The 20,621-nt window shown below is 40.7% G+C and overlaps 3 protein-coding genes and 1 pseudogene across 3 annotated transcripts; 2 read left to right on the top strand and 2 right to left on the bottom strand.

The window, feature by feature from the left end:
- Positions 1–6,126: 6,126 nt before the first annotated feature.
- Positions 6,127–7,516, top strand: LOC126801485 (pentatricopeptide repeat-containing protein At3g49710; the record flags this gene model as incomplete). The annotated part of the gene is given in 3 exon segments (XM_050528851.1): positions 6,127–6,628; positions 6,631–7,274; positions 7,276–7,516. Coding segments are annotated over 3 exon segments (1,308 nt in total), but the record flags the coding sequence as incomplete, so codon positions are not given.
- Positions 7,517–7,783: 267 nt separating this feature from the next.
- On the bottom strand, positions 7,784–10,327 carry LOC126783934 (probable pectin methylesterase CGR2). The gene is made up of 6 exons (XM_050509465.1): positions 10,183–10,327; positions 10,027–10,066; positions 9,813–9,851; positions 9,264–9,638; positions 8,634–8,689; positions 7,784–8,198 (listed from the first exon to the last, which is right to left on the bottom strand). The coding sequence occupies exons 1-6, from the start codon at positions 10,294–10,296 to the stop codon at positions 8,046–8,048; spliced, it is 777 nt and encodes a 258-aa protein (XP_050365422.1). The 5' UTR covers positions 10,297–10,327; the 3' UTR covers positions 7,784–8,045.
- Positions 10,328–11,264: 937 nt separating this feature from the next.
- Positions 11,265–15,617, bottom strand: LOC126784003 (GTP-binding protein At3g49725, chloroplastic). The gene is made up of 14 exons (XM_050509520.1): positions 15,455–15,617; positions 14,604–15,050; positions 14,396–14,484; positions 14,283–14,345; positions 14,111–14,200; positions 13,906–14,018; positions 13,729–13,797; positions 13,253–13,394; positions 13,118–13,173; positions 12,960–13,010; positions 12,775–12,829; positions 12,619–12,675; positions 12,248–12,367; positions 11,265–12,160 (listed from the first exon to the last, which is right to left on the bottom strand). The coding sequence occupies exons 2-14, from the start codon at positions 15,004–15,006 to the stop codon at positions 11,648–11,650; spliced, it is 1,821 nt and encodes a 606-aa protein (XP_050365477.1). The 5' UTR covers positions 15,007–15,050; positions 15,455–15,617; the 3' UTR covers positions 11,265–11,647.
- A 2,706-nt stretch (positions 15,618–18,323) lies between these two features.
- On the top strand, positions 18,324–20,621 carry LOC126801477 (probable pectinesterase 55; annotated as a pseudogene).

The following is a 20,621-nucleotide window of genomic DNA, read 5'->3' as shown; positions in this document are numbered from 1 at the left end:
AAGTCAGGTTGGTAATAATTTATGCAGAGTAACAGTGGGTAATTAAGTGCACTTGCCTTATCAGGTCAATGATTTGACCTTTTATAGTTGAATTGAGGTATATCATTCACTCATCTTCCGGTGTGGGACAATGTCTGATCAATGTGTTCTCTGGAGCCTTCATTGGGTTGCGCGTGAGGGCGCGCCCGTAATCGGTTTAGGCCGCGGGGCGGCCCGTTGCACGGCTAGTGCGGCTGGCTCACTTATTATGGCGGGCATAAACCTATGCTAGCATGGTAGGATTTGGAGATATGGTTAGTGAATCCTCGCGTGTGTTGACCTGAGAGTGACGGGAGCCTAACATACTAGGTAATCATGTGGTGTCGATGACGGTGAACCTCCGGAGGGGCAATGCCTTGCTTATTATTGGATCCACATTCTATTCTATACTATTGAGGGCATTTCGTTTAAATTGACACTCTCGCTACTCTGTCATTATAACAAACGTGTAGTTGGTCTCGACTATTTAGTCGCTAGGATCGGTCGAGCATTGGTTGAAGTTGAATTTGCCTTACCCTACCTTTGGAGCACCACAAATTATTTTAGCATGATGATATTCCCAAACTTGCATTATTTTAATTAAATAGTTTTCTCTGCATTAAATTACCCTCAACGTTTTATAAAACTTATCATTACCTGATTTTGGTTTTCAAACCTCATGGGCGGGTTGACCCCTACTGGGCAAGCGAGAATGATGCTCACCCCTACGATAGTTGTCTTGCAGGTCCAATTGTTATTCCCAGAGCTAGGAGCCTAATTTGAGAGTTAACAAGCGTATTCCCCCTTATGCATTTCATTCTTATGTTTATTTATAATGTTTTCGAGTAAAGTTTCCCGATGTTGTTTATTTAGTTATTCTTGCCACTTTTGTATATAAAAAATTGGGTTGACTATTTATTCAATTTGGGCCAGTGGCATTAACATTACCTTCCGTATTCTTGTTGTATAAATTTATTTATTTTCGCGGAAATGTAAAGTAGTATCATTTATTTTTCGTGAATATATTTGTCTTGTCGAAAAATTTTATTCACTTGTTCATGTTAGTTAGTGTTTGAGTGAAACCTAATCGCTATGTTTGCTTGCTAATCTCTTTTTAAATCCCAATATACTGTCATGTTTCCAATTCCGGGATGTGACAAAATTGCACCAAATGAAAGTTTGTTCAAGTTCTGTTGTCCCTTCTTAGGTCATACACACCACATATTTTGATATGATCAATCTAACAAAAAGGTAGAAAGGCAATAGATTGGAATAAAGGAAAAGAACTGCAGCAAAATAAGGGTAATAGAAGGCAAAAGGATTCAAAATAGTTCTTCATTATTCATTCATGCCTTCACCAGAAGGGAAAAACAAGCCTAAATAGGCATTGTCCTTACAAGCGTGCCTAGCACATGCTACTAGCAAACAAAAGAAACAGATCTACCCAAAAGTAAATAGTAATAAGGTTGCAAACGTATCAATCCTCTCCCCTTGAAATCCAACTGCCCTTAGTTGATGAAGTCAGGGTATGTAGCAGAGATGTTGAGCCGATTCCCAAGTGGCATCTTCCAAGGGTAAACCCGCCCATTTGATTAGTCATTGTGTCTCAGACTTCTTAGTTTTGGCAACCTGCATGTCCAGAACTGCATCTGGTTTCCATAGCAAAAGTCCGTCTTTGTCAAAGGGAGGGAGGGTCTGGGAAATGCTTGTAGCATCACCAATTCGCAGCTTAAGTAGGGAGACATGAAAGACCGAATGGATTCTAGAAATGAGCTGGGAGATCCAAACGATATGCCAACTTGCCAATATGCTCAATGATCTTAAAAGGACCATAATACCTTGGTGCCAATATATGGGAAGGCCATTTGATCAGGGATTGTTGGCGCTAAGGGTGCAATTTCAAATAAACCTAGCTGCCCACCTCAAACTCCCTCTCGAAGCGATGGTTGCTGCCTTCTGCTTCATTCGTTTTTGTGCCAACTGCATGTTTTCCTTTAATTGTCTCAACAATGTAGCTATATCTTGCAAAGTCTTATCGACGACCTGGACATATGTAGAGCCGGGAAAGTAAGAAGAGATTGAAGGTGGTGGTGTGCCATATAATGATTCATAGGGGGTCATGTTGATGGTGGAGTGGTGAGAGGTATCGAACCACCATTCAGCCAAGTGCAATAGCTCACTCCAAGTATCTGGCTTGTATGCCATGAAACACCTTAAGTAATGCTCTAGCGAGCGATTAACCACCTATGTTTAGCCATCAAACTGAGGATGATAGGCGGAGGAGTGACACAATTGAGTACCTTGGAGCTTGAAGAATGCCTTCCAGAAATTACTTAGAAAGATATAGTCTATGTCAGAAATAATCATCTGGGGCATGCCATGGAGGCGAAAAATCTCTTTTGTAAAGAGCTTTGCCACAATTGTAGCTGTATATGGATGAGTTAAGCCGAGGAAATGGCTGTACTTGGTTAAATGGTCGACCACAACTAGAATACAATTCTTCCCATTAGACAGATGTAAGCCATCAATGAAATCTAGTGAAATGTCCACCCACACATTAGTTGGAACCAGTAAAGGGTTGAGAAGACCTGGAAGCTTTGCTGTTTCATACGTTTGCCTCTGACACTGGTCGCAATGTGCCACAAATTTCTTTACCTCCTTCTTGATTTCAGGCCATGAGAAATTGAATTTAAGGCGTTGGTAAGTCTTCAAATAGCAAGAATGACCACCTGTGTAAGATGAATGGAACTCAGTGAGAAGCTTTGATCGCCATTCCGATGTCGCCGGCACATATACTATGTTCTTATGGAATAAGCGGTTGTTGGACCAAGTGAAATTCCTCTTTGTGGGCAAGCCTTGTTGAAGGATCAAGATGATCGCTTTGGCCTCTGCATCGCGAGTACAAGCGGCATCAATATGGTTCAGACATCAAATAGTAGGGCATTGATATGTTGTATAGAGCTTAGTTCATGGTGGCGAGACAAGATGTCTGGTACTGTGTTCAATCTCCCTAGCTTATATTCAATTGTAAAATCATATCCCAAGAGCTTAGTGATCCATTTTTCTTGTACCAGAGTAGTGATGTGTTGTGCCAGCATGTGTTTCAAAGTTCGGTGGTCTGTTTGGATCACAAAAGGCCTCCCTAAAACATAAGCTCGCAATTTCTCCACTACAAATAAGATGGCAATCATTTCTTTCTCGTGGACCGAGAGCAATTGATTGCGTTTAGAAAGAGTTTGGCTCAAGAAAGCTATTGGATGTTGGCGCTGTGACAGAACAGCTCCGATGCCAACGCCGCTCGCATCTGCAGCTATAGTAACAGGGATGGAGTAGTCAGGGAGGTGTAAAACGGGGGCGGTTGTAATTGCATGCTTGAGATGGAGAAAAGCCTCTTCTGATTGTGGTGTCAACTTGAAACCATCATATTTAAGCATATCGTTGAGAGGTCTTGCAATCAGAGAAAAATGGCGAATGAAATGCCGGTAATATCCAGCGATACCGAGAAAACCACGCAGACCTTTAACAGTACTGGGTTTGGGCCAGTCCAAAATGCACTGAACCTTGGTCTTATCCATGGACACCCCAGTAGCATCAATTGTGTGCCCCAAATAGTTGATGGATTCCTCGGCAAAGTCACACTTGGAAAGCTTGAGTTTCAAATGATTAGCGTGCAAGATTTCAAGAACTTGGTGTAGTATTGTAATATGAGAATCCAAATCAACACTATAATCAAAATATCATCAAAGAATACCAACGCGCCTTTCCTTAGCAATGGGCCCAAAAGCATGTTCATAAGAACTTGGAACGTGGAGGGTGCATTGGAGGGCCAAACGACATCACTACAAATTCGTAATGGCCATGGTGAGTATGAAATGCAGTTTTTGGTATATCGGCGGGGTACATTTTCACTTGGTGTAGCCTGAACGTAAATCTAACTTTGAAAAGTATTTGGCACCATACAATTCGTCCAACAACTCATCAACAAGGGGAATGGGAAATCGATTCTTGATCGTAACTGCATTAAGTTCGCGGTAGTCAACACAAAATCTCCAACTGCCTTCTTTTTTACGTACAAGAAGGGGGGATGAGAAAGGACTTAAACTAGGTCGGATCAATCATTGGGAAAGCATCTCACTCACCTGTGTTTCTATTTCTTCCTCCTGTGAGTGAGCATATCGATATGGCCTTACGTTTACTGGATTGGTGCCTTCCAGTAGTGTAATGCGGTGGTCGATGGGTCGTTGAGGAGGTAGGCACTTGGGCTGATCAAACAAACTAGCAAGCTCATCTAAAATGGCCTGGACACCAGTAAAAATGGACATGGGTCGAGACATATTGGACTCGGTTGGGTGGTTTAGCTGCTCCACTGTAAACAAACTCAGTGCCTCTGCCGATGTGATACTAGAAACAGAGGTGGAATGAGGTTTAATACCGTGTAGTATATGGAGCTTGTCCTTTTGTTGGAACATCATGATCTTGTCAAAGAAATGCATTCCAATGAAACCCAATGAATCCAACCAAGGCACTCCTAAAAGGAGATCACAATCCGGAACATGAAGCAATAAGAAAGAGCTTGTGAATGAATAGTCATCAATCCCCAATGTGACATCGTTGACTTGGCTTGAAGGGTTAACTGGGTGGCCGGAGGCAGCTCGGAAGTTAACATCAAAGGGTGGATGGATGGGTAAGTTCAATCGGCGCGCCACCGATGGGTTGAGAAAGTTTGTTGCCGCTCCGCAATCCACAAATACAGAAATTGGAGTATCATTTATCCAACCCTTAAATCGCATCATATCACCGAGTTTGGTTTTGGTGATGGAGTTTAATGGGTAAGTCTCATTGGTTGGGGTTGTCTCAGTAGTCTCAGCCGATTCCTTATCCGCTGTGTCATCCACCAGCGGGCATTCTAAGACAGCGAGAATTGGTTTCTTGCAAGTGATGTTGTCATGGTAAGGCTGACGACAATGGAAACAAAGTCCTTTGGCACGCAGCTCGCGTTGCTCCGCAGTGGTCCAGGTACGAAAAGGTTGTTTGAATTGGGGGCGGGCTGCAGGTGTGGTCAGAAGGATAGGTTGTGTTGTTGGAATATGTGGTGGTTGCCGTTGTTGTGAGCTTGAAGGGGCAGAAGTTGACCCGTGTATGAGCGAGTAGGGTTGGACCACTTTTGTTGACGCACCGCTTTGAGGTTAGTGCTTTTGGCTTCAAGCCGCTGTGCGAGGCGTTGAGCGAGAGAAAGGGTTTGGGGGTTTAGAGCATCCACGTCATATCGAATTTCCGGCTGCAAACCGCCGATAAACATAGGTAGAAGCTCACTATCTGGCTAATCTGGAGCTCTGCAAGACAATTTCGTAAACTCAGCAATGAACTCATCCACAGTTCCCTTTTGCTCTAAATGTGATAACGCAACCTTGATATCCATTGTGATGCTCCTACCAAAATGCTCCAGAAAAGCAGTAACAAACATCTCCCAAGTGGCTGTTGGATGCCTGGTTCCAAAATAGTTCATCCATATTAAAGCGTCCGGCCCGAAATTGGAACCCACTGTCGCAATCTTCTAAGGAAAGGGACGCGTTGGACCCGGAGATAGCGCTCAGCCATGGCAAGCCAACCGACGGCATCGTCACCCATAAACCAAGGCAAATCAACCCTTGGAGGGCGGTATGGGTCTGGGGGTGGTGGGGTAAGTGGTTGGGAGCGGGTGATAGAGTAGTGCGACGGATAACGATAAGAGCCCTAGTGGGAGGCATGAGACTGTGGGATTGCGGTGTTGGTGGTGTAAATCGGTCCAGCCGAGAAATAAGAGGAGAAAACGCCGAGTTGTGGGGAGGGTGAAAAAGACTATGTAGTGTTGAACACATAGTAGTTGGAGGGAGTGAAACCAGGTGATAACTGAGAGGAGAGTACGGTGGACTGGCTGTGAGCGGGGTGGGAAGTGGGAGCTCTGTGACTGGAAGAAGGGTGAGAGAAACCCGGCGGTGGTTGGAGGTGTAATGATGGAACCAACCCTGTAGATGGGGAAAATGAAGTATTGCTCGGAAGTGTGGTGGCTGTGGAGGAAGAAACAGGCGGTGGTTGGGTCGGTGAGCCAAGCACTGAATTACCGTATTTTTGAGGGCTTCGAAACGGCCTCCATGTGTATTTGAAAATTTGTCTCGACTTGAAGAGATTCCTGCGCCGGATTTGGTTCTTTATAACACTATGATTTCTGGATACTCGCAAAGTGATGGTTTTTCTGAAGATGCTATTGATTGCTTGCGGCAGATGCAACGTGTTGGTTACTACCCTGATGATTGCAGCTTTGTCTGTGTGAGTAGTGCATGCTCTAATTTGTCATCGCCCTTCCAGGGGAGGCAGATACATGTCTTGGCAATCAAATCTGAGGTCCCTTCGAATAGAATTTCCGTGAATAATGCTCTAGTTGCAATGTACTCAAAATGCGGGAATCTTCAAGCTGCAAGAAGGTTGTTTGATAGGATGCTGGAGCATAATACTGTCTCTTTGAATTCGATGATTGTAGGTTATGCACAACATGGGATGGGAATGGAATCATTGCGCCTTTTTGAACATATGCTTCAGATAAATGTTCCTACAAATATAACCCTTATTTCTGTTCTTCTGCTTGTGCTCACACTGGAAAACTTGAGGATGGTCAGAAGTACTTCAGTATGATGCAGGAGAAGTTCAGAATCGAACCAGATGTAGGACATTATTCATGCATGATTGATCTTTTGGGTCGAGCAGGCAAGCTGAGTGAAGCTGAGAGGCTCATTGAAGCAATGCCGTTCAGCCCTGGCACCATTGGTTGGGCTACATTACTCAGTGCGTGCAGAACACATGGAAATATTGAACTAGCAGTTAAAGCAGCCAATCAGTTTCTTCAGTTGGAACCTTCAAATGCTGTTCCGTATGTTATGCTGTCGAATATGTATTCTAGAGCTGGAAAATGGGATGAGGTAGCGAAAATGAGAAAGTTGATGCGAGACAGAGGAGTGAAGAAGAAACCAGGTTTAAGTTGGATTGAGGTGAATAAGTGAATACATGTTTTTGTGGCTGAAGAAAGCTCCCACTCAATGATTAAAGAAATTCATGAATACTTGGAGGAGATGTCAAGGAAAATTAAGCAAGCTGGGTACGTGCCTGATGTAAGATGGGCATTAGTAAAGGATGACGAGACTGTTGAAGGAGAGAAGGAGATAATGTTGGGGCATCACAGTGGAAAGTTAGCAGTTGCATTCGGTTTGATCTCGACTAGAGAAGGGGGAACCTATACTTGTGGTGAAGAACCTGAGGATATGCGGTGATTGCCACAATTTTATCAAGTTTATCGCTGCCATTGCTGGAAGAGAAATCACTGTGAGGGATGCCCACAGGTTTCATTGCTTTAAGAAAGGGCAGTGCTCTTGTGGGGATTATTGGTGATATTCATGAGCTCTAGTTTTCTCTTTTCGTAAATTGAAGACCGTGATCTGCAAGCATGAATGAATTTTAAAGAAAAGCAATTAGCAGTGTTTTTTTGTAACAAAGCATTCCTAACTGTGGATTCTTGAACCCGATTCTAGTGTATCAGAGTTTTTTTACCAAATAATGTTAAAAGATAGGAATGGCTGAGCATTTTACTTCTCATTATCAAACATCAGGGGTATGTCATAGACCTGTTGAACAGGGTTGGTCATTACACTTCTGAGTTCTGATCGAGGAATTTAAGTGCTAATAAGTCATCGTACATGAAATTAGGTAAACAGTTGCAGTGAACAAAGGCAGTGAGTTGCAGAAAACCAAATTCATGAATAATAACTATATCAAACAGTATAAATTCAATTGAATCAGCATACAACTTGCCCTATATACCATCAACTATGTCCGCCAATGGTGACTGTTCAGAACAGAAATTGACATCCGTTCATATATCTTATACCTCAAATAACCCAGAAGACAGCTAAATTCATATGACAGCTAATAAATTATCTTCTTTGGCAGCCTTGTTGCGGTACCAAAATTTTATGAATCAATGTGTTGTGATGTTTATATTAGTGATATGAGTTAAGGTGAAACACTTGACAGCTCGGCTGGTATGACCCCTGTGTTGTTGCCTGCTCAAACTTTTTGGTCGCAGCTTCATTCTCTTCTAAGCTGGTCTGCACAAAATAGCGTACCCACCAAGAAGCACTCCTCATTTTGGCCTAATGAAATGAAACATGTCAATAGGTCACAAGGCAGATATGAACTAATTTAAACTCTTCAGGACAAAAATAAAGAGTCCATCTATATATGGAACAATTCATTGAGATATTGATCGTTTTTCCCCCTCATTTTGAAATCTAGATATGTATGGTGATTGCTTTAAACACCTAAAATCTAAGAAGACCTGTTCGCATGTATCTACATCTATAATTATTGAGTATAAGGACCACAACCAGCTTTATGTAGCCCTCACTAACCAGCTTTAGAGTCTCTGAGGTTCAAATCATGCTTAAAAACTTAAAACTCAAGCCATTGATAGCATAATGACTATGACCATCTACCAATATAGTCTCTTACAGATCCAGAAAGGTAAAAGTAGGTAATCCAAAATCGAGAAGTAGCTTGCTGACATACAGAAACAACAGAATACTTACAGGACGTCCAAATTTTGATAGCTCAGAAGCTTTAGCTTTTTGTTGACCAGGGAAACCTAAACATAAAAGTTATAGCAATGATATCAGAAATCTGTATTTCTATATCAAAAGATCAAGAAAATTTCAAAACTTTTCATGAGCACAATAATGTCAACAACTACAATGAGACACCAGTAAGCAAAGAAATTGAGTGCAATCTATCCTAGAGGAATGACAATAAGGGAAGAGTTCATAAGCTTAAACATATGTGTACAATCCTAGAATATGGTGAAAATGATTAGAATCATCAGGGTACTTCTATCCCAGTACCATTGGTAAAAGACCATCAAAATCCAAGAGCTATAGGATCCACATTGGATCATAGCTTTTTGCTGGGGTATGAGCACATGTATGCAAGGACAAAGTTTTGTTAATCATCTTTGCATTTATGCATCAGATTAAGCTTGAAAAGAAGTACTAGAGCTGAGCTACATGTAGTCCAAATTAGCTTTTGGTAAGATTCTGATCTACAGAATACATGAAGATTTTAAAATAGTTCATAGGCAAATTAGTTTTTGGTAAGATTCTGATCTTCAGAATACATGAAGATTTTAAAATAGTTCATAGGCTATGGAAATAAGAAGATGGTACCTGAAAAAATAACAAGACCATCAATAGACACCCTTGCAATTTCCGGAAGAGTCTTATTCAAATATTTTGCGGAGAGGTAATCCAAAGCATCTGAAACAATCACAAGAGAGAAAGACTTGGCCTTGTATGGTAGAGGGAACTTAATGTCAGCCACACGCACAATGCCTTTGCGCATAAGACTCTTGCAATGGCTATCAGCATCCTCTATCTCATATGGCTCCACACCCCATGCTTCAGTTTCCGTTTTTTTTAACAATGCAGATACAACTGAGCAAGTATCAGGGCCAATGTGCAGAACTTTGTGCATGCTGCCACTATACGCTTTCTGCAGAAAAGGTATCACTCTCTGTACTTCCAACGTGCATGAGAAGTCCCCTAATTAGAGTAGAAAATGGCAGTCTAATCAGCTAAACAAAAATTAAACAAACTGAAAAACAGATCCAAACTGAAAAGTGCATTCCTCCGCAAGACAAACACGAGAAAGTGGATCAACATATACAACCGGAAACAGACATAAGAGAAAATAGGTTAAAGATCCAAAGAAACTACCTTCAACTCTGCTAACTATTTTGCTATCCCCAAATGCACCTGAAATTTCAAGATCAAGCATTTCAATCAGTAAATTACGTTTACGAATATCACTTATATTATACAAATAAGTAGGACACAGTTTATTCCAGAAACTATAAAACCATATATGATCCTTGAAATTCAAACTAATTGATAAAGAAGTAAACTTAACGTAAGCGATTTCGACACTGACCTGAGCCTTTATAAACATAGCCGTTTAGAAGAATAGCTCCCTGCACATTTCAACCGAAAAAAAAGTTACCACAGTCAAATATATTAGAGTCCTTAACACAATGAATCATAGGTTTACATAGATTGCATTCAACATTTAATCCATTGAAAACTTTACCACAACTACAAGTCCTACGGATAACAGTGGAGACGACTTGGATTTCGGATTGAAGGCTGCGGCAAACGGAAAGTTGCCGTTCCGGCGCGTGGATCCCACCTGCCTCCTTGACATGACGTGCTATAAATCCAAAAACTGTTCTACACTGCAATATTTACAGTGGTACAAAAAAAACGAAATCACCAAAAAATGTAATGAGACAGGAAAGCACAGATCCAGGTAGAGAAATGCACCAAGTTTTCGCGCGAAACCAACAAACTGCAAATTGCAAATAGGAAATGGAATTGGAATGACGGAAGTGACCTGAGATCAGCAGACGTCAGCAGCGCATTGACGGTTTTGAGGCAATGGCAATGCTTCTGGATCTTAGATCTGTAAAAGGAGTTGCAGAGCGGAAAAAAGGTTCTCTTTTCTCTGTGGATTTGCTTTTAGCTGTAGAGAGAGAGAGAGAGAGAGAGAGAGAGAGAGAGAGAAGAAGAGGGAAGTGGGAGAGACGGGTTAAGTAGTGGTGCACTGGTGCGTGTCGTATAGCACCGGTCGTAAATATGATTGGCTCAGGAGGAACGCGCCAACTAGTGTCGGCGGTGATCTGTGAATTTTGTGATATTTTGCTTTCAGACGGGTGAGGGCAGTTTGGGTATTATGTTTGTTAATTATTACAAATGAAGTGGGTTTTGATCTGTAAATTCCACCCATTTTCCGGTGGTTTTCCGTTAGAGAGTATAGTTGAGCCGAACCAAACTGAATCCAAAAACTTAAAACTCTGCAGTATATTCCATGTATTTTCACGTTAATGACTTAAATTAGAGAATTATATAAATGCACGGTGAATTTGAATATAAATTATTTTTAATGATTAAAATTGTGTCGTGTACCATAAACAACGTGCATATAAGAATTTAAGTTCAAGTAATTTGATTCTATACTAGCATATTGTAACCGAAACCAGTTGAATCTTCCGAATTTTAATTTCCATTAGTTCAGAAAAACACGAGTCTTATTATACCAGGGAAATTTTGGCTTAATGCCTCTGATTTGTATTTCCTCTTCATTTATAAGAGAATATCCATGCTACACATATAAATGTAAAATGATATATTATAAAATCAATCAATAAATAAAAAATCTAACAAGGCTACAAGAAGAAACGAGGTGTGTAAACCTGTAAAGACTCCATTTCTTCAACCAAAATTGCTTTTATTTTCTACTAGGTACAACACAGACAAGGGATCTGGAACTCCCAACGGCCAAGGCTTGAAGAAATGTTCAAACTGGTGTACTTGGAAACTTTGATGCTATAATGTCTTCAGTCCTTTCTTGACATTTATTCTGCCATGAGCCACAATTGCTTCCTGAAGACTTGATCTATAGTTGTCGGTTACCCCTGTCGAAATAGGCCCTTCCAACAGAAGCCTGTCTTTCATCAGAGATTGCATAATTGAACAAACATCTTCACATGCATTTATCATTGTTCCACTGCAATACTCTCCTCCTCTGTACGAGGGGGCCTCCATTTTCGATCAAACACGCCCTTTTGCACAACATTTGGGACATTCAGTTTCTCATCAATGAGCTCCAACAACTCTTGTAAGCCAACTCCAGTTATGGCTGATGTTCTAACATGTGGTCCAGATGGAACTTCTGATTGCAATTGCTTATCTGCGGCCCAGTCCTTGGGGTTCTCACTTTGTTTATTATCAGCAGTCTTCGAGCCCATGCAAAAACCACCTTCACCCCAAGGATCTTGGTTATCCTCTGACTGGTAATCGGGTTTTAGGTCATCCATGGCTTCAATATTCTCCACTGGCAACTCACACAAAGGATCATCAGCCTTATGGTTTTCTGTTCCAGGTGACGGTTCATATTCCACATCATCATCTTCTCCTGAAAGGCTGCTCACCTCACCATCTTCACCATCTTCACCATCCTCAAGAGATTCATTAACATCTGTTGTCCCATCTTCTGCTTCATTGTCAATCTGCCAAATCGAACAAGATACAATTGCATCACTTTTTTCAGGTTTCTTTATGTTTTGGAAAGTGTACAACAGAAACAGTACTGCTACCTTATTCCAAACTTCAATCATATTATCAAGCTTCTCCTTGGATACACCAATTTGCTCGAGAACCTGTAATACAGTTGATCGGTGCTCCTCAAGATTAGGAGCAGTGCAATCCAACACATGCTGCAAGGATAAAGCTATGACCATTAGGCATGTTTCGCGTACCACACTGACTATTAGTGAACATTTTATCTCTGTGTTCTATGTGTTTCAATGCCGCATCATATTATATGTGTAGAACATCAAAACAGAAGCTCGGAGACATGTCAGAAGATTCAAAACATTTCATTGCATCTTAAATAATTATCATAAGATCTTGGTTACTTGCAAAATGTAAAAACCCGCCAAAATAAAGGAGAAGTAATTAATCATACCACAAGCAGATCAGCCTCCACTACTTCTTCTAAAGTTGCATGAAATGCCACCACTAACTGCACAAGCAGGTTTCACAGAGGTAAGGTAATGAAGAGGTTAAAGTTAAAAACAAGATAAGAGTATATGAGGAAAGTGATCACGTGGTTTCCATATACCTGCACTGGCAATTCAGAAATAAATCCTACTGTATCGCTAACAAGCACTTTCCTCCTGAACATTAAAAACTCAGAATAAGTGGGAAAGAAGCTCTCGTAAAGTATCCAATAAAAACACAAAACTAAAATGTCAGAATACATTAGCATTAGAAATAGTTGTCAGCCTCAAGTTTCAACCATATTACCCGGACGGAAGAAGTACACTTCTCAATCTAGGGTCAACTGTTGCAAACAATCTGAAATAAGTACAGTACAGCATCAATAAAATATTAAAATAGTTATCAAGGCTTAGATAACCAAACAATTTCTATTAAAGAGTCCTGAATGAAGTCATATATTGTACCGAGAATCACTGTAGAGATCGCTATGTGAGAGAGCACTCACCAATGTAGATTTTCCCTGTCACAAGAAGTGAAAAATATATGTAACCCTTGGGTAGTAGCAGAAAGCAAAAATAAAACAAAAATACACCACGTACAGCATTTGTATATCCCACAACAGCAACAGTAGCTAAACCTTGACCAGAGCTCCCATGCCTCTTGCGAGACGCACGTTGCACAGCTCGAGTACGACGAACATCCTTAATTTGTTCTAGTAGACTACTCCTCCTTTCTGTAATTCTGAGACGATAGTGATATTAAGTGGATGTAAGTACGCAAGGAAACATATGCCACATAGATGTCTATACAGTAGTCTCTAACACTTCACATCTGATTATCTGGTTTCTAATAATATAATATACTATGAATTTCAATCAAGGAAAGAAAAAGAACCGTAAAAGAATACCAACAACCAAAATAAAAGAGAACTTTCATTATCAAGACACTAAGTGGGTGATACATGAAACTGCCATTTAGGAAACTATCCAATGATTCTAGGGAGAAACTCATCAACCATCTGAATGTATAAAACAAAAAAGTAATTTATTTGACTAATCAGTAACATAAAATGAACCTTCGTCTTTGAAGTTGAAGTTCAGTTTCTCCTGCACCACTAATAAATCCCGCTCCAGCATTTCCTCTCCTGAAATAGCACCCATCAACAGTCAAAAACATTTCTTAGTATCCTACGTGCCACAAACGTAGTTAAATGTTTGGTCTATCTATATTTCCAAGTTAGACAATGCATTACCCTCGAGCACTAACAACTTCCGCTTCTCCAGCCATTCCAAAACCTAAGCGACCACCAGGGCCACGCATTCTTATAAGTCTTGTTTTCTTATACATTAGTGCTGCTAACTCGGCCTGAAAAATAAAAAAAAGGTGCCAATGGCCACACAAAGGTCATTCAAAAGTCCCTCTAACATACTAACTAAACCAATAGATTGCAAAGGTACCTGCAGCTTGCCCTCCTTCGTGCAGGCATGGGCATTAAAAATCTCTATAATAAGACCAACACGGTCCAAAACTGGTTTTCCCAACAGTCTCTGCCATTCAAAACAACACTAATAAAATCAATTTCTCCATCTACCAAACAAAGGAACAAAATGAATAAGCAGAACTACTTGCCTCCAAGTTCCTCTGCTGAATTCCAGATAGAGTTGTATTCACAAAAATAGCATCAACTTCACCCTGTTGAATTCAAAATGCAAATCAACATACCATAAGATGTGGTCTAAGACTGAACGAAAAAAAAAGTGTCTTTCCTTTTCTTCACCAGCATTCAGATAACACTTAACAGCTTCCAAAGTTCCTTTTCCAAAATATGTATCTGCACAATATGTGATTGTGAATATTTTCAGTCACTATATAGATGAAATTACAGCAATATTAAATCAAAATTCAAATGAAAATCACAGAATTGAATGAAAGAAGAATGTGAGAGCTGACCTGCACGAGTTTGGTGCCTTGCTAATGGGTTTTGAACTACAACGTGCGGTGGTGTTCCCTTATCACACAAATTGTTCTCAAAGCATCCACTTCGTTGTTCTTCAAGAGAATTGGCGAGGCTCAGAGCTTCATTCAGCTTGGCCTGCAAGATAGAATCGGGACGAAGCCGGGGCTGGACCACAAAAAGCCTTGGAGGCGCATTTCGGTCTCTGTTCAAAAGCGAAACGACCTCATTCCTATCCTCCTTCTCGTGCTTTGATGACGTCGAGTACCGAGAATAGGTGATCAAACTGGAAGAGGTGGACGTGGGAGATGGAGTTTGGTTTGGGATTGTACAATGAGGAGCTCGGTTTTGGAAGAGGGATCTCAGATGAGTCCGGGAGATGGAGATGGTTCTCAGCATTTGAATAGATAGGGTGAAGACTCTTCCCTCTTCCTCGTCCAAAGCTAATTTTAGTGATAATGTGAGAATAATTAATCTTCTGCAAAATATATCAACTGACTGATACTAGTAATAATAACCTCAGTTGTTATTGGAAGAAATTATCAACCAAATAACCAAAAATCTAACCTAATCAAACCCTCTTATTACTTGAAACGAAAAGATGCATACAATCAGATATAACAAATTAAGAGTTTTCCACAAAGTGCAATAACAATTCGACCAAAGAATCCAACAAATACGATATCTTTTGAATTTTTGAAGACTACAGTGGACAGAAATGAGAGCATATAAACAAATTAAGAAGAGAGTGAAAGATAACCCTAGAACTTGAGGGGAGGAAGAGACTGATGGAAATTGGGGGAAACGATATAGGAAAAAAAGACAACAACGATAAGATTAGATGTACCTGAGTTCTGAGGTCTCAGTATTTATTCAATGAAAGAAGAATTGAAGAGTTTGTGAAAGTCTGCATTTGAGGAGGAGGAGGAGGAGAAGAGGAGGAGTGAGGAGTGAAGACGGTGATCCGGTGAGGGTAAAAACCAGTTTTGTGGCGGGCTAACAAAAGTCGGGCTGGGCCTAGATATACATATGACATCTAGATGATATAGCAGACAGTCATGCAATCCAAGACCCAAGACAATAAATATATAATTGCCTTTGAAATAATATTTTTGGACGTATTCGATCGTATTTGTGGCGTATTCACCAACTTCTGACGTGTTTCCGGACGTGTCCTGGGGTGCCGAGATATGACACGCTCAAATACCAGTCAGATATGTCCCAGATATGCAAAGGAGAATATCGGTCTATTTCCAAAGTACAGTGTTGCCCCTAAGCGTTTTCACTTGTTAACTGAGAAACGACGTGTCGCTATATATTTTTTAACAAACGACGTGCAGTCTCTTTACCTTGCCTTTATACACCAGTCTTTGCTCGTGATCTGGACTCAACGAGACTCCCCTGAAAACGAAACCACCATAAAATCTTCCGACGACTGAAGCTTTTCTCCGGTGAGTTCTTTCTCCTAAACACCGTCGTTTTATTTAGTTCACTACTGCTTTTTCCTAATTCTGTATACTTTTCTTTGTTCTAATCTACATGCTCACTCACTCAGATTTGAACTCACTTGCTCGGTTGCTCCGATTTAGATTCGCCTAGGGTTCACACTACACTATTATTTCTCTGTCTCTTACTAATTTCATAATCTCAAATCAATTATCGATGAAATTTGTTCTTCATTTTCGTATAGGTTTGGATTGTAATTTGTAGTCTGCAAATTTCGTTTAGGATTGCAATGAGTGAGTCCACATTTGAAGAACCCGATCGAGCGGACTTCTTTTGACCTAATCGTCATCGGAATTGGCCTTCCGGAGTCAGTAATCACTGCCGCATCCTCTACTGCCGGCAAAACTGTGCTCCAGCTTGACCCTAACGACTCCTACGGTAGCCATTTCAATCCGCACACACTTGATGACCTCATTTCCTACCTGAATTCACATGCTGCTCCTCCCTCCACAGCCGGGGGTGCGACTAGTGATGGTGATTATGCTACATTGGAGCTCAATCGGTGCTCGTTGTACTCCCACATTGAGACTGCCAACTATGGGATATTAAGAAAGCTAGCTACCATTTCTTCATCAAAATGACGTATTTTTGTATATCCAACTTTCTCCGTAAGTTTATCTATTTATTTAAGAACAAATTACTGGATTCGTTTGGTGATGTCTTGTGTCACCTCAGTTTTTATGGCTGTTCTTTTAATGGTTCTCCGGGTATGAGATTCAAACCTACCAGGGGCCTCGACAGGGTGATCCATTGTCCCCGTTCTTGTTCCTATTTGTTAATGATGTGCTCTCTCTAATGATCAGGAAGTTGTGCTCTGAAGGCTTATTGGATGCTATCAGAATAAGCCAGAATGGTCCTCCAATTAGTCATCTCTTCTTCACAGATGACTTATTGTTTTTCCTAAGAGCAAGTCTTTATAATTGCGAGACCTTGTTTGACACTCTTCACCATTTTTGTGCTCCTTCGGGCCAACTCATCAATCTTCAAAAGTCTTCACTATATTTCAGCCCGAATACTAGGAATGAAATTGTGGATTTGCTAAGCATGGTTATGAATATGAAAGTAGTTCCGAACCCGGGTATATATTTGGGCCTCCCCACGATCTGGGGGTTGAAAGCTTTGAACTATGTGAAGGATCGCATCATGAGCAGGATTCTGTGTTAGAACCAATCTACTATTTTCCCAAGCTGGTAAAGAGATCATGATTAAATCGGTGGCCTCTGCTGTTCCGACTTATCCCATGTCTATTTTTAAATTTCCTAAATCATCTTGCAAACAAATTGACTCGGCACTGGCAAATTTCTGGTGGGGTTCTTCTTCCTCAAATGGGATTCATTGGAAGAATTGGTCTAGTCTGAGTGCTCCAAAAGAAGAGGGAGGCATGAATTTCCGAAATATCTCTGATTTTAACAATGCTATGCTAGCAAAACAGTGTTGGCGCCTTCTCCGCAATCCAAATGCTCTTTGTGCTCGAGTCATCAAAGCCCGGTATTTCTCAAACTCAAACTTCTATCAGCAACTAGAGGGTCTTCCCCCTCATGGGCTTGGGCCAGTCTCCTTGAAGGGCGCAAACTTCTAAATATGGGCCTTTCTTGAAAAATCGGTGTAGGTTCGGAAATTGATTTCTGGAATGACTGTTGGATTCAAAATTTCACAAAAGGCAATTTGAATGCTTTCCAGCTGTTGAACTCTCACTTTATCACGGTCTCGAACTTCATTGATAGAAACTCAAATATTTGGGATCTTTCTCCAGTGGAAAATTTGCTCCCAAGGGAGACGATGAATGCAATCTGAGCTACTACTTTTGGCAACATGGAGGAAAGTGATTCTCTGGTTTGGAAGTACTCTAAATCGGGGACCTACTTGGTAAAATCTAGATATCGATCGGTTGTTCACTCTCACCCACAAGAGTCTTCGGATGCCCCTAATGGATTTGGAATTTGCACGCCCCCCCCCCCCTAGAGTAAAAAATTTTATTTGGAGGGCTGCTTCTAATGCCTTAGCAACTAACTTCAATCAGTTGGCGACACTTGGCCAGTTCCTCTCTATGTCCCTTCTGTTAGGAGTTTTTTGAAACAGTGGAGCACTCTCTCTTTCTATGTCCTTGGACCTCGAAATCGCGGTTTGTGCATCCCTTGGCTTATTTAGTTAACCATGAATAATTCTCTTCGTTTCAAAAATGGTTGGAGGAGATTTTATGCAACGATGCTATGACTTTTCGGGCCAAATCAAAAGAAGCAACGTTACTCGCTTTTCAGCTGTGGTTCATTTGGAAATCTAGGTGTTCGGTGGTTTTCAACCATACTGATCTGAATCCTATTCAGACAGTTTCCTTAGCAAACTCGGCCGCAGAAGAATTTCTTCGTATTCCATCTAATATTCTAACACCTTCTCATTTTGTGCATTCTGAGGATGTGGATCTCCAACGTGGGTGGGCTGCTCTGGCAGAGGGTACCCTGAAGATAAATACAGATGCAGCTTGGGATTCTTCTTCGCATTCTTGTGGTCTGGCTGCCATTCTTAGAGATAAAAATGGTGTAGTGGTCAATGGTGCTACTACTAGAGACTTTGCATCCTCCCCCATTGTCGCTGAAGCAAAAGCTATAGAGCTCGGTCTTTCCTTGGCTTCTTCCATTTCTCTCCCTTCTTTCACTCTAGAGTCTGATTCCCTCTCTCTTATTTTGGCTCTGAAGAATCCTTTTTCTGCGGTGGATTGGATGGTAGCGTCAATTTTAGTAGGAATCTGTAAGTGACTTTCGCGTTTCCACTGTGTTAACTGGAATTGGTCCAATAGAAAGGCAAATGAGGCAACCAATTGGGTTGCCTCTGAATCCTTGCGCAGGGTGTGCCCGGAAGATTGGATCTATAATCCTCCTTCCTCCCTAATGCGTATTCTCTTGTTTGATGCTGCTTCTCCTCCTTTCTAGGTTCTTTCTTTAGCTGTTTTTTTAGTTTTTCTATCTTCTTGCTTTTAGTTTCTCCTGTATTGTTTCTTCCTTCTATTGAATTTTTTGTTTAAAACCAAAAAAAAAAAGATCTGGAATATGAGGTTTCTTATTATATTGGTTCTCTTCTTGTTCTTCGCTAAGTTTGATGCAATTAGATATGATCTACAAGATGATGTATTATTGATAACAATCACCGTCAGTAAGAAAGGTGGAGGACAGTTTAGCAGTGTACAAGCAGCCATCGATTCCATACCATCAAACAATGCACGGTGGATACGGATCCTGATTGGCCCTGGTGCTTACTTGTGAGTTGCATATGATTTTTCTCGGTAAGTACTCTTCATCTTCAAGATTTCAATCTCTAACATGCTATTTTTACATCTAGTGAAAAGGTTACAATCCCTCAAGACAAGCAGTATATTATTCTTGAAGCAAATCCTAAATATCTTACATCAATCGAATTTGGAGATGCCGGCAGTGTTGTTGACAGTCCTACATTCAAGGCACTTGCAGATAATTTTGTGGCAAAAAATATACTTTTCAAGGTTAACTAGCAAGTGTTGTTAATTTTTCTTTTTCTCTTGAAAACAGATAAGGGTCGTGACATTTTCATATATATCCTTGAATGTGTAAATTTGGTTCTTGTTAATAGAATACATACGACCACCTTATCACATTGGATCCGAATGGAAGGAAAACTACTTGGGCACCTGCTGCTGCAATTTCTGGAGACAAAGCAAGTTTCTACAACTGCACTTTCATTAGCTTGCAAGATACATTGACTGCTGCTCGAGGTCGTCACTATTTCAATGGCTGCAACATACAAGGTGCTATATATAGACTTTATTTGAGGAAATGGCCAGTCAATTTACGAGGTGAAACTCCTTTCATTTTGCTCATATTATGTTTACATATATGATACATGTACATATATACCTAATATACGCATGATCGAATTCGTCATTGCAGAACTGTCGGATGACTTCTTTAGCAGATAAACTAGGCCAGAATGGTGGTTCCTTGCCTTCCATCACTGCACAGGGTAGCGAAAGACATAACGAAACTACTGGGTTTGTATTTAAAGATTGCCATGTACGTGGATCGGGACCTGTACTTCTAGGAAGAGCATACAGAACATACGCAAGAGTATTGTTTTTTGGGACATATGTGGAGAACATTATCGCACCCAACGGCTGGTCTGAATGGCAAGTCAAACCATTGTAAGTTTTTCTAAACATCAATGCTATGGCCTTTGTGTTAGAAAAAGAATCATATGACAAGAATAAGAGGAAGGGGTTGGTGACTGGATTTTACTCGAATTCAACTAATGGTATATTGAGTGTTAGAAACTTAGAGTTAACTGTATCACTGTTTCACTTCCCTGTTTGATTTTTTGATGCATAAATTGAACAGGGATTCAATCACATTCTCAGAGGCAAAATGCAGGGGACCTGGAGCGGACATGTCTCATCGGATTTTATGGGAGAAGAAGTTATCGGATGACGAAATACTGCTTCTTTTATAAGCCAAGATGGGTGGTTGGAAAAGCAACCTCATTAA

The sequence above is a fragment of the Argentina anserina genome, chromosome 1, assembly GCF_933775445.1.
Source record: "Argentina anserina chromosome 1, drPotAnse1.1, whole genome shotgun sequence".
Classification (NCBI taxonomy): domain Eukaryota; kingdom Viridiplantae; phylum Streptophyta; class Magnoliopsida; order Rosales; family Rosaceae; genus Argentina; species Argentina anserina.
This window is presented reverse-complemented; position numbering and strand designations above follow the sequence as displayed.